This window comes from Microtus oregoni, unplaced genomic scaffold (assembly GCF_018167655.1).
Source record: "Microtus oregoni isolate MIOR12 unplaced genomic scaffold, Mior012 000037F_ref0000500, whole genome shotgun sequence".
Taxonomy (NCBI): domain Eukaryota; kingdom Metazoa; phylum Chordata; class Mammalia; order Rodentia; family Cricetidae; genus Microtus; species Microtus oregoni.
In genome coordinates, this window is record NW_024543096.1 from 15,492,710 (window position 1) to 15,506,505 (window position 13,796).

The 13,796-nt window shown below is 43.8% G+C and overlaps 1 protein-coding gene across 9 annotated transcripts in view; it reads right to left on the reverse strand.

Moving 5' to 3' along the window:
* Rbms1 (RNA binding motif single stranded interacting protein 1) overlaps window positions 1-13,796 on the reverse strand; it is a 225,234-nt gene that overhangs the window by 79,062 nt on the left and 132,376 nt on the right. For 7 of the 9 annotated variants that reach the window (XM_041631482.1, XM_041631478.1, XM_041631481.1 and 4 more), the window contains exon 2: window positions 10,945-11,120. In XM_041631482.1, the coding sequence (XP_041487416.1) occupies window positions 10,945-11,120 (176 nt within the window). The remainder of the gene's footprint in view (window positions 1-10,944; window positions 11,121-13,796) is intronic. The other 2 variants (XM_041631476.1, XM_041631479.1) reach the window with 1 other exon arrangement.

A 13,796-nucleotide genomic window follows, 5' to 3' on the forward strand; every position in this document is an offset into this window, starting at 1 on the left:
ATTCTTTGTAATTCTGGCAATCTAAGTATGAGTGTGAAGATTGATGGTTTGACAAGGGGTCCTTCCACAGAGAGGGACATTACAGTTTATAATAGAGATAGGCAGATGCTCCTACATACACAGAAAACAAGAAAGATGCTGTTTTGTTCCCTAGAAGCAGTTTAGGCCAACCTAAGCAGGTGAGAGAGAGAACAGTCAAGGAGAGGACTTTGGCATCTCTTGGGAGAGCCACACACATGGCCAGGACTGTATGTACTGAGTCTACTTTATTGCTAATTACGGGTACCCTATTAATGTTTTAGGTAACTCACTTATGTTCATCGTACCCTATTAATGTTTCAGGTACCCCATTTATGGGGCTGCAGCTGCATTTCTTCCTTTGACCAACTTCTCACCAAAATTTCCTCTCAGAAGTGTCTAGTTTGAAGCCAAATGACCCTACTCAAGGACGCTGCCAAGCTTCTGGTACATAAAAGCCATTGTTAAACAAGTTAATCCCTCGAAACGGCTATAATATTTTGGTTTGGAGTTTTCACTGGTTATTTTTGAGTGAGGTTTTGCTATGTAGGGCAGGCTCGGTAATATATTTGCTATGTTACCCAGGCTGGCTTCAAAGCTGTACCGGTCCTCCTGTGTCAGCCCCCAAATCCTGGGATTATAGGTATGGACTACCAGGTCTGGTTCTACTATACAATTTTAAGAATAATTTCTGGAGAAACACAAGTATTATTATTCCTGGCCTCTCTGCTAACGTTCTAATGTACCTAGGGGTCATGAACAGGTCACTTATTCCCGATGACAATCATAACATTTAATTACTAGTCTCTTTTCTGCATTGAAGATTCACCCGTGTGGAACTGGCGGCTTACCTCTTTCCATTCAGTTGCTACACTTCAACGACACAAGTTCAGAAAGCAAATAGGTACCCAATTTCAAAAGTTTCACCCAAGCGCGGGCAAGTATTTCCAGCAACCATAAACATAAATGCTTTCCCTTGATCCTCACGTCTGTAATGATACCAAACTCTTGGTTTTCTAGCCCAGAATCTTCCAGTCTTCTACTCCTCTGTGCCCCTAGACACACCCTCTATCCCACATTAGTTCAGGGGTAAGCCCTGAGGCAGTCCTGCCCCCCTCTTTATTCCAGTGTTCAAGACTGCTCACCGCGTCCCCAACTCCCCAACAACCACAAGACAGAGCAGGCAGATGAGGAGGTACCCTCTTCAGTTCTGGGCCTTGGCAGCCCACTGCATTAAGACTCATGCAAAGGCTAGCTTTCCTTGGTCACCCCTATCACATGAGATTCCTGTAACAGCTACAGCTCTACAATCTCTTGTACATTATTCAGTAAAACCCTCCTAAAAGGTGGGCAAACGCGCCTTAGTGATGGTCCAGCAGTATCACCAGCATGGTGTTTATAAAAGTTTGCTAACTCAGATAAAAAGGAGACGCATCCCTTACTTCTGCCAAAGAATGACTTGATCTGCTTTAATCAAATGTATTATTCATTCACAAGAAAATTATAATGTTCCTACGCAGTCCGTTCTTTTACAACACAGTGTCAGGATTTGTCAGACAAAGATCCCTAAAAGAATGTTTCTTTTTTTTATCAAACTCTCGCAGGCATCAAGCAAATAACATAACGTACCTTCTCTGTGCTGTGTAATGTCAGCGTGGTGCACGTTAGCTCACCATGAGCTCTGTCTGGTGACCAGCTATGCACAAGGGGATGGCTCTGTTACGGATCAGGAAAGACAGATTCTGCCTCTTTTCTCAGGCCTCTGCTCTGAGCTTCTGAGTCTGCTGACTGGTTCAAGTGGACTTAAGAAGGCCTGTTTTTTTTCTAAAAATCTTGCTAAATCTATGATGGCTCTCTCAGGGGCCTTCAGGAACAAGTCTCTGTAGATGGCAGCAAATGGAAACACATAGGCCCCGGCGATGAGCACAAGCAGAGAGATCAGGAATGCGTTCAGAAAACAGTCCTTGGAGCATGCATTTTGGAGTCTGAAGAGTCAGAGTCCACGTTTCGGCTCAACCATGTTTGCTGTGTGATCCTGATCAATAAGAAAGAGGTCTCCTCCAACTTCTTAAAACTCAGGCAGCATTACCGGATGCAAACTGTCTCTGAGGACTGAATAAGTCATTTCCGCATACCAACCAGCAACCAGCAAGAATTAAATATAAACTCTGGCAGAGAGGATCCTTTAGACATTTATATATAACCCATGGATTTTCCACACACGTGTTTTCTCAAGTTCAGTTTTGTTTGACCCATCAAAATAATTAAGTACATTTGCCAGGTGCCACGTGATCTGTGATCTTTCAGGTCTTTATATAAGGACCTACTGAGTGCAATTAGCATATCCAGCACCTTAAGCGCCCCACATGCCTTCGTGATAGGAACGGCTACGTGAATGCTCGAGAATATGTATTTTACAATACACCATACTATCAACACTAGTCACCCTCGTGTGCTCTTTGTCAGCCCTTACTCCATCTCTGCACCCACAGAACACACACATCCCTCGTTCTTCGCTCACCCTTGTACGTTTATATGAATTGGAGGTGGGGAAAAGGTCAGGGGAGGGGTTGTGAATTTCTGAGATCCATGGCAACTCAATAAGGACACTCTAAGTAAAATCCACCATTAACTGCCAAATAGAGATTTTCAAGGTTTTCACTCCAAATGACAATACACACATTTACCTTCACATGCCGGTCAAACACCTCCAAGGCGTTGCTACACAGAGCCAAGGTTCACATAAACAAACAAGGAATAGGTGTCTAACAGACACTCTCTATGCTCACACAGAAGACAGGCGGAAGGCGGAGTTCATACACCTGTGTGATATGATCATTTTGTTCAGGCTTCCCAGGTACATTCTGCTAAGGCCGATAATGAAGGTGGGGTGCCAGCTGCCTATGTAGTTTGGACATTGCAGGGCAAGATGTCTCTTTCTCTTTATTATCCTAAGAAGCACCCTACCCCCAAAGACAACTGGCAAAGTGAACAGTAGGTACCCAAGGTTACCAACTATTTGACAGAGGATAAATCAGAAAATAATACAACGGAGTTCTGCCAAAATGTCAAATACATGCACATAGTAGGCACCTCGCAAACAAGAGCGTTGGAGGCTTCAGCGACTCATGAGGACACTGGAAACACTGTGGGTACCACTATTTCTAAACATGCTGCAGCATGTACTTGAATCACAGGAGGTCTTAGCAGAGGGAGGCAAGTCGTGTAGCTTGAAGGTGGCCAGGCTCATCACCCAGGACCTGTATTTCAGTAAGGTTCTACTCTGTGTTTGTACAGGGCAACTCTCAAGGATTAAATACCATGTTGACTTTAGAGAATTGCCTTCATCCTAAAAATAAACAGTTCTGATTATAAAATCAAAGACATGGTAATAGAGGTCGAAGCAAGAGATTTTCTATTTGGAAACATGCATTTGTATTTCCTGGGGATTCTTCTTTTCTAATACTACAGCTATTTTTGTGAATTCCAACAGTCTTTAGAGTATATTAGTAAAATGTCTGTTGTATATAAAGTGTTTCTTACATTTCCAGAATTCTCTCCTAGGAGGAAGGAAAGCAGCACCTGAGGTGATTAAATACATGGCTGAACCAGAGACAAACGGAGGAAGAGCCGATGAAACACAATATTGTATCCAAGTTTTTAACTATGTTTTGGATAGAAAAAAATTTATGAAGATTATCTATTTTTCCCAGTCTCAAATATGGCATTTTTTGAAGAATTCAAATTCTTCAACTACTGGGAATCTCAGACAGGAGAACAGAATTAAGTTACAATTCCTAACTCAACAGTTTGGCTTGGCACATTGACACTTCTTCCTAAAATGAAGAGAGAGAATGAAAACAACGGGCAGGATACTTGGGTACCTTGGCAGAAGCCCCTGCTGTGTTGTGTGCTGTGTTTTCTCTATTATGCTAATGAGCACAGTTCCAGAACTATTGTGATTAGTATTCTACTTTGTTTTTTATTTTGTATTGAGAATCTTTTAGCTAAATCAAGCACCCTTGAGAGGCTGTAGACAAATTTTAAGGGACACATTTAACCAGAACTATTTTCCTAATATTGCCTGTTTCTTTTTCTCCCCCCTGCCCTTCAAAGAAATATAAGAAATAGATTTTCATTAGAAAACCAAATGAAAGGTTTGGTTTTCAGTAGACTGGGAACAGGTAAGCCTGGAAAACCCCAAGACATGAATGGTGACAATATGATCATTTGTTTTTATTAATGATGCTACAAAGCTGCAACTGTAGCAGAAACCTACTCATTTTGGGATAAAGCAACAGTCACTTATTCCCAGGGCAGAGGAGAAATATTCCAGAGGAGAAAGCTTAAGCTATTCTCTAGTTAGACGTGATAGAGATGCAGACAGTGGGGTTACTCCAGGTTGCCATTTTGTCTCGTTAGCTTCCTTTATGTATTTAGACAATAGAGCAACTTAAAACTTTCTGCATCTAAACAGACTTTAAAAAAAATATTACATTTGTGTGTGTGCCCGTATACAGGTACACATGTGTGTAGGTCAGAGGGCAACTGTCAGTAGTGGGTGCTTTTCTACCACCATGTAGATCCCGGGGATCAAACTTTGGTCACCAGATCTGGTGACAAAGGTTTTTGTTTTTGTTTTTTTTGGTTTTTTTTTGTTTTGTTTTTTTTTTTTTAAATCAGCGCCTGACAAACCAATTGTTTCAGAACAGTGGTTTACTGGCCTTATTGGTGAATCTCACTGGGAGAGTATGGTCATCATGGGAACATGGTGAGATGCTAGAGCCTGGGTTCCAAGAGGGGGCCCTTAAAAGCTGGGCTTTTCCTGTGTTCTCTCAGCACGTCTCAGGCTTTTCCTGTACCAAGAGCAGGGTTCTTCCAGTCATTTTCAGTCAGGCTCAGTTCTCAATGTCCCCACTGGAAAGTCACAGCCATATTCCTTACTGTCCCATGACACAGCCCATGGGCATACTCTGTCATATTCCCTACTGCCCTGTGTCAAAACAGGCAGACAGGCCCCGCCCTACTTCCTACTGTCCTCTGTTACAACAGGCAGACAGGCCCCGCCCTACGTCCTACAGTCCTGTGTCACAACAGGTGGACAGACCCCGCCCTACTGTCCTCTGTCACAACAGGTGGACAGACCCTGCCATACTCCCTACTGTCCCACGCCATAGCCACTGGGATCTATTTCACATCTCTCATGGAAGTCACCTCCTCTTACACCTGAGCATCCTCTCCCCTAAGCAAGCCTTCCTCCTGGGCTCAGACCCACCATCTGGGAGAGAGCAAAAGAGGGAGGAACAATGCTTCTCCTCCTCTCAAACAGGAGCTAAGTCCCCTGTGAAGAATCAACTCCAGATCCTTTGGCTTCAGATCCAAGGTACAGATATACATTCCCACCAGTTTTTCCTCCTTTTTCTCTCTTCTCGCTCACCAGGAGCCCTGTGTAACAACCAGGTTCTGCAGGATACCAAGCTGTGCATCAACAAGCTTTTACTTCCTTCTTCCTCTGTCTTTGAAGCACCAGCATTCTCAGATTCCTAGAACTTTTGGGCACCAGCAGCTGCCCTTCCTGACATGCTCTGTGTCATTTGAGACCCAAATTCTGCCTCATGTCTGGAAGCTACTTTGTGCCCTCATATCATGTAAATCTGAGTTCTCCTCAGGTTTTCTTGCACACTGCCATAGGGGGAAAATGTTTGCTCAATTCTTTCTCAAATGATGGGTGGCTGTTTCTGTCAACTTCTGCTGACATGTCTTGCTTTTCTAATTCACTTTCAAAGAGCTATAATGTATCCAATGACCGGGAAAATTTGCAGAGAACCAAAAGCAGAGAGGAAACCAAAATGCATTAGGTATCAAGACCAGTGTTTCTATTTTAAGGATTTTAAGGATACCCCTTTCGATTAGTACGAGTCTGGAATGTCTGAGGGTAGAGTCAGTTCCAGGCTCAGATAAACAAATTAGAGGGCTCCTGAGTCAAGGAAAGCGGTGGTCGGGTAGGGTTAGGAAGAGGGAAAGCAATGTAGGCAGAGGAGGAGCACTGTTGGAAATCCACACACGGTCCTTCAGCTCAAACACCTTCTTGAGACAGTGAGAGCCCTGGACCTTGCAACAGAGCCTGGAGCTGCAACAGTCTCTCAGCCAGCAGAGGCCTGGGCTCCTACCGGAAATCTGGATGCCCTGTGGAACAAACTGTGCACACAGATACTGCTTTTGTTTGCATAGTTAGCTTGAGATGCCTTCCCTGTAGCCCAGGCTGGCCTTGGAACCCCTGCTGCTTTACAGCTTCACCTCTCAAATGCAGGGCTCAGAGGGACAGACACCGTATGCCACTCCAAACAGTTGGTCCATCTTCTAAATAAAAGTGTGGGCAAAATGGAGAATTTCCCACGCCGTAGTAAAAATAATAACCAGGAAGGAATGAGGAAGGTTGCATGACCCTGAAACCGGCCATCTACAAGTACCCAACAAAAGCCTGAAGGAAGAGGAGGCTTGAGTTATGTTTATTCAAACTACTTCCTTGGCTCCCCCAGTTTCAAAATCACAATCTGGTGGGGTTTTTTTTTTCTACTCTTTATTTTTGAATGTAAGAGTATACATACTTAAAGCTTTTCCTAACAGGGTTTTGACAAAAAGAAGGATTAATATTTATTTGGTGACAGGGACTGGATCAGCTGTCTTTCTTTCACTACTCAAAAAATGCAAACTCCGAAGTGGGACAAAAATCTAATTTTTTTTTTTTTTTTGCACACGAATATTATACCACAGTAGAAAATCCCACATCTAACGGTATGTGGTAAGTCATAGTCAAAATGCAGACACACTAAAAATACTGTACAAAGTTACTTTCATGATATGGGTATGTGTTTATAGGAAGTATAACTAAATTTTGTGTACAGACTTGGGTTCCTTCCCCCAGATATCTCATTGCATACATAAAGATATTCCAGAAGCCTAAAACGTAAAATATTTCTTGTCCCAAGCATACTAATAGAGGAGATATAACCTGGATTTCAATTTTTTTTATAACAACTCTGTAATGAAAGCTCTGACCTACTTTCCAGGCTACGGACCGAAACACTATAGACATCTGCCTAGCCCTGTAGGTAGTGGATGGCACTGGGGTTTCAAAAGTTAGCAGCCCCACCATCCTGTCTTTATAAGGCAGGTGAGGAATCTGCAGAGGTTAAGACACTGTTAGCATGAGCCACGCTGCCAAGTAACATAACAGGCATGTGGCAAGCAGGAGAGCAGGGGCTGAAATGCAGCCCGTGAGTGGTACATCCATAATAAGAAGGTGCATGGGCTTAGCATGATCCAAGCATGAAGGAGGCACGGAAAACCTGACCACGGCCTCATAGGATTGAGGGGGAAAGTGGAGAACAATTTCAGGTGAGGTGGGGCAAGGAGAGCAAACGTTCTTTTCTGCCACACTTTAAGAAGCAAGGAAGTAAACGCCCATAATGTGTGACGTGACAAGGAGGGAGGAGGACAATGGGGGGTGGTCCGGAACAACTCCAAAGCTTTGCAGTGGAGAAAATCAATTAGCTAAGTCACAGTTTTGAGGTAAGGAAGATACCAGTGAATTTGGGGCTCAGATAGAAAATGTATAATAAGTTGAGAGTGTGGAGCACTGCTGGGAAAGAGTAATAAGCAAAGGACACAGAGATGAATGACGGCGAGACTTAGAGACGGACACCAGTGACAACATGACAGACATAAGGGCAAGGCAGGAGCAGCTGAGACCCTGAGCACGTGAGGAAGCGAGCCCCTAGAATTCTATTACCTCAGCTCAGGACTGTGAAATGAAAGAACTCTCTTATTAATATATATCAGAACACTCAACCTGGTATTTGATTGGCTTGGCTTCAGAAAATGGGGAGAATGAAGAGTATCTGTGGCCCAGGTCTGACAAACTGATCTCTTCTGCTCCCTGAGGCACTTCATCTCCTAAACATGACAGGCTTCCATGCCGACAGATTCTTCTTGAGTAGATCGGCTAGTAGAAATGGAGGAAGCCTGAAGCAGCCTGGAGTTACAGGCTCTCCGCATTTCCACCCACACTTCACATTTTAGAGCTTGTTGGTGTCTTCCCTAAAGCACTCCTGCAGGTGTATCTACTCGCAGCCCACATCACTTGACCATGACCGCCATGTCCAGAATCAGAGCCTCCTCTCTGGTTTTCAGTTGCCTAATCTTGCTGCCTTCCCAGCTGACAGACTATGGCCCACGCCCCCTCCCCATCTTGACCACGGTGGTCTACATCACCCAGTGTCGTGAGCGCTGCATCGGGAAGGCTGACTTTACCATCAGAACTCTTCACATCACAACATACAACATTCACCTTTCCACTGTCAGCTCTCCTAACCTTCTAGCCGTCCCATGTTCTACTTCCAAAACCTACTTAGTTTTCCTCTCCAGTGTGTAAAATCTTTGCCATACTTGCTTCTGAGCTCCATGCATTATTTTTTATGGAACAAACATTCTTGGCATCTTTTTCCATTTTCAGACAACTGGAGCAGAGCTAAATCTCAGAAGAAACAAATCATTGATTTCAATTGTGGCTGACCTCCATCCCACCTCCTCAGCCCCGCCTCCCCATCTCCAGTGCCCAGGTCAATTAGTGCTAAGTTTACACTTTGAAAATGTTTTTCCCCTATTCAGAGGTATGGATTTATCTACCCTTCCTGCAAAGTTTCCTATATTCTTCTATAATCTCTATGCTTAAAGGACTTCCTAGGTCCTAAAGGAAGCCACTCCGCCATAAAGTTGGCATCACTTCGAGGCCACCAACTAGTTACGCTTTCTCAGACGATAGTCAAGGTCAGAGCACACGTGTTGCTTTACGTCTTTCTCTACACTGTAAGACACACATGGTCAGCAAATAGGAGTCTGTATTTATTCAATTCTCTGGGTGAAGGAGAACAAAGCCGGTAGCGGATTTTGAGGCAGCATCCCCGCCCCCCATCAGTGTTGTGTCTTGCCTCCATAGATACAGCTGCCAAAACGATCATCAGCATTTAATACCAAACCTGGGATCTTGCAAGAGCCTCCATTTATAAATGACAAGACATGGTGAGAATGGCTAAGTTACCGATACTAATGATAACAGCAAAGAGAATAGGGGTTGCAGATATTAAGAAAACCTATACACATCAAAGAAACCAACAATAAAAATGGAGTAAGTGGTCTAGGGAAAAAAAATCATCATTTTTAGAAAATGATTTGGTTCAATTAAAAAAAAGAACACTGGCCAAAATTTTGAAGTATATTTCCGGTTTATAAAGCATGGCATATGGATCTATCATTTTATGGCTCCTGTGCTTAAAACCAGCTGAGGAACAGCTTCCTTCTGAAAACCTCTCCTTTAAATCTCAAGACAGAATTTGCTTCATCCCCTTGTCCCTACGGTGTATTTTTAGCTTCTTAGACTCTACGGTGCTCTATCCACCTGTAATTATGCCGCAGAAGCATCAGAAGATGCCAATGAAAGGCCAGTAGCAGTCAAGATAGCCAAAGGCCTATTCACAGTCTTGACGGCTGCAGCGGGGCAGGACATGCCTGGCAGAGTTCGCAACTCCCAAGAGCTAGACTTCCTCTCAGATCAGACCTCAGTGTGGGACGTGATGCATTCTCCCAGATTCCAGAAGGACTGGACCGGAAGGGCGATAAGAAAAAGGCACAGGAAGCTCAGCTTCATGGAGATGGCCTTCTGCACAACCCTCAAGAGCCCGGAGGAGAACACCATGCATTGCCCCACCCTGCTTCTCAAAACAAAGCAAATCAAGGCCAGACTGTAGCTTTAGCTTCAGTTTGGAAATAATGCTCACTAGTTTTGAATATTTTTTCTTTCCCCCACCCTGAAAAGACTAATAAATCTGAGCTTTACCCAGAACTACAGAAATGAGATGCTGTCAAGCAAGACATTTGGAAGGCAATGGGCAACACTCTCTAGCAGGCGGCTCAATGTGGTTATGGAGACTTTCTTTTTCTTTTTTTCTTTAGTTTTTTGGTTTGTTTGTTTTTCGAGACAGGGTTTCTCTGTGTAGCATTGGTTCCTGTTCTGGAACTTGCTCTGTAGACCAGGCTGGCTTCAAAGTCACAGAGATCCCGCTTGCCTTGCCTCCCCCATGCTGGGATTAAAGGTGTATGCCACCACCGCCTGGCTCAGAATTTCTTTTTGTAAAAGACCATTACTGTCCTCGGATAAATACAAAGTGCTGTTATGTGTAAGCAGTGCTCAATGAGATCTGATGTTTTCAACTCTTTCCGCAATAATCTTTCCTCTCAAAGGTATTTCTGGCTCCTTGGTTTATATTAGTATTTTGTCACTTAGCTGCAATAATGTAATTGCAAGGAATAAGACATCTGTATTCTATTTATCAATATTAGTAGAAGATGCAATATACTTTGGGACCTATAGCACATGCATCCTTCTCTGAAGATGCAGGAAGTGGAGGTGTTCTTATTTCCAAAGGACAACCCAGTGAATGATATGCACCACAGAACTCCAGGTGCCCATGAGAGTACAAGGATACTACCCTGCATGAACCCAGAGTTGACACGCACTCAAGACAAGGCTAGCTTGTTGATCACTTTCTGACAATAATGTCAGCAGATTTCTCTCACAGAATTCATGGGCCCCTTGCAGGCTTCCATGAAAGAGGAATACTCTTAAAAAAGACCAAGCCATCAATTCTTATTTTACTTCTCACGGGCCAAGTCAAATTTTATCAAGAATATGCTCTAACTTCATCTGTATGTGGGCATTCTGAATACTGAGAAAATGCCCAAGAGCTTAGTGCTTAGAGGGTCTCATGTTTTTATCCTCTGTCCATCTCCTGCAACATAACTTATATCCTCTATGGCTATGATCAAGGAAGGCTTCAGCAGCTAAAGCACTCAGAGCAATATACTCACGGTTGACAGAGCTTGACCAGGTCTTGATCAGTGGTGTTGGGGGGCAGGCCTCGGATGTAGAGGTTTGTCTTGCTCAGCTGATCCCATCCTGAGTTGCTACTGCTGCTACTGTTGTTATTACTGCTGGTGGTGCTGGGACTGGGAGGGGCCATGGGGTGCGCTGGGACCAGAGACTGCTGGAAGCAAAAAACAGAGTATGTCAGAGAGGAGATAAGGGGTCAAGCACCACTCAGAGGCTATGTGAGCTACAAAAATAAAACAAACAAATAAATAAGATAAAGACACTGAGATTAAACAAAGACTATCCTGAGCTACTGTGATATAAAATTCAACTTGTAGGGAAAAAAATCTATTCATTTTAAGACAAAACCAAAAACCCCTTCTTTCAACATGAAATGAAAGAACTTCATTCAGCAGTACCTGAAATGTGGATTAATGTACAGATAATCAATTTATTTGCACATTTTAAGAAACGTTATCTCCTGAGACTCAAAATTAACTTGCATGAAGTCACACGATATCATCATCTTAATATACAGTAATTTAGAAATCACTAATTTTGAAACAGTGTCCAGATTCTGAAGACTATCTAAAAGTAGTTGACTATTTGATTCAGAATACTCTTTAAAAAGAGACCTCTCTTAATATGTAAGAACGTTAGAGTTTCAGCCAGAGCTGCAAACTTCTAAGTTAGATCCATGGCTTCTGGAGACATCTGGATGAGATTCGTCACTGGCAGACCCTGTGAGAATGCTGTGGCAGTCAGAAAGCTTCCCTGGAGCACATCTTGCACAGCCTGCTTGGCTCTCCAGTCAGCAGACACCTAGGTTGGCGTCTGAAGCGCACACACCAGATACTGCTGCTTTGCGAGCTTCTGGAAGGAAACCCCAGCTCTCTGACCCTCTGCCCATGCAAAACTTTTGAGGAAGTTAAAGGGCTCAGCCTGAGGACAGTGAGTAGGACCCAAACTGTCCTCACAGGCAATGTGTAGAAGGGCAGGTATAGTCTCCTTTCTATTTTCTAAGTGACAAACATATTAAGCCAAGAGCAACACTTACGCACCAAGTTTGAACACACGAACTTACATACTTGCTAGATACTCAACAAAGATTTCAAATATTGATGCCAGACATTTACAACTACAGACAAAAACGCAAGGCATATAGAAGAAAAACTAAACTCTATAGCGGAAAAATGCTAAATAGCACACATATATAATACATGTACTCTTGTTTATCTTGCTAGCCATTTCGGATGACCGCTGCAGACTCCACTTTCTGCACCTAGCTTCTGCCAAGGCATGCTAAGGGCACAACTTGAGCTGAGAACTCAGAGACTCTTTCTTCTGGGCCTTTTCCTTCCTCCCTCCGTTCTGGGTCCCTGCTAAGTTGTCATGCAAATACTTCTTCATCTAAAGAGACTCTTTTAGGAGGGGAGTTCCTGGAAGAATAAACAGAGAGTGAGGAAATTCTACTTCCTTAAGAGCTGAACCTGAACTGGGACTTGCTTCATCCAAATCCCAGACAGCCCTGCCTGAGATCACACCCTTCCCCGCTGTGATTCACGCCTTTCACTGGCAGGCAAGTGAATCCACACATTGGCGGCGCACCACTAGCTTTCCTCTAAAGACACCGGTTTCTAAGTATTTATAAATAAAAATTTGGTACTCAGACCTGTTTCCTGCTCTGATACAGATGTCACACAAGGATCTTGCCTTTCTTCTCTCAAGTCTCTCAGTATCTCCAGTTACCTACCCTCTTCTTCTCAGAGTTGGATTGAGGTACTAGAAAGGTAGTCATTAGCCCCCATCTCCCAAGCTCTGACTGACAAGACAGCTTGTATCCACAGACAGAAGTAGGTAAGCCTGACTTTTCTCTTAAACGGGACGTGATCCATGCCTAAGATAACATCCCAGAGCACAAGGTGATTGGTATTAACCACAGGACAGAGGATGCTGGCTACTGAACAACACCAGGGATGTGTTGTGCCAAGGTGTATTGCTGATTAGTGTAATAAAGAGCTAAACGGGCCAAAAGCTGGGCAGGGAGAACAGGCGGGACTTCCAGGCAAAGGGAGGAACTAGAGATGAATCTAGGTGCACAGAGGAGATGCCAGGAGACAACCTGGAAACAAGATGGCATGTAGCAGACGTAGATGGATAGAAATGGGTTAAGTTATAAGAGCTAGTTGAAAACAAGCCTAGGCTAAGGCTGGACTTTCATAATTAATAATAAGTTTCCATGTCATTATTTAGGAGCTGGCGACCCAAAGAAAAAATCCATCTGCAGGGATGAAGGGCTGGGCTGTGGTTCAGAGGTAGAACACTTGCCTAACAGGCGGAGTCCTGGATAAAACAATCATGTGTCGGCCCGGGGATGACAGCTGTTGCTTGGCCTCTCCTGGCTCCTAGTTCTCTGTGGGAACACAGCAGGGACAAGCGTATGTACTAGCAGACATATGCATTCCAAGACTGGGTCCATGCGAGCCCTGATCCTGTCTGGTTCTGATGGGGCATGGTGGGCATGGCCTTGTTCTGATCAGAAGAAAACATCTGGGTTATTGTTAATTAGGTGACTCTTTGGAACTAAAAGTAGGTTTTCCGTCTGTATTTACTGTTGATAAAAGGAAGAGATCGGTGATCTGTACTTCTGAATATCTAATTGATCTGCTGTATGACGTCGGACTGTCACCCATATTTATTTTCACAATACTTTCCTAGTAAGGGAAGCAGGTAAGGAACCTGGGTCTTCCTTTCGGGCTGCCAATTAGGGTACAGGTGCTCCCAGAGTTTAGATTCCAGGAAGGACAAGAGGGTCCCAAATTCAAACATGGAGGACAAGGCTAGTGACTCC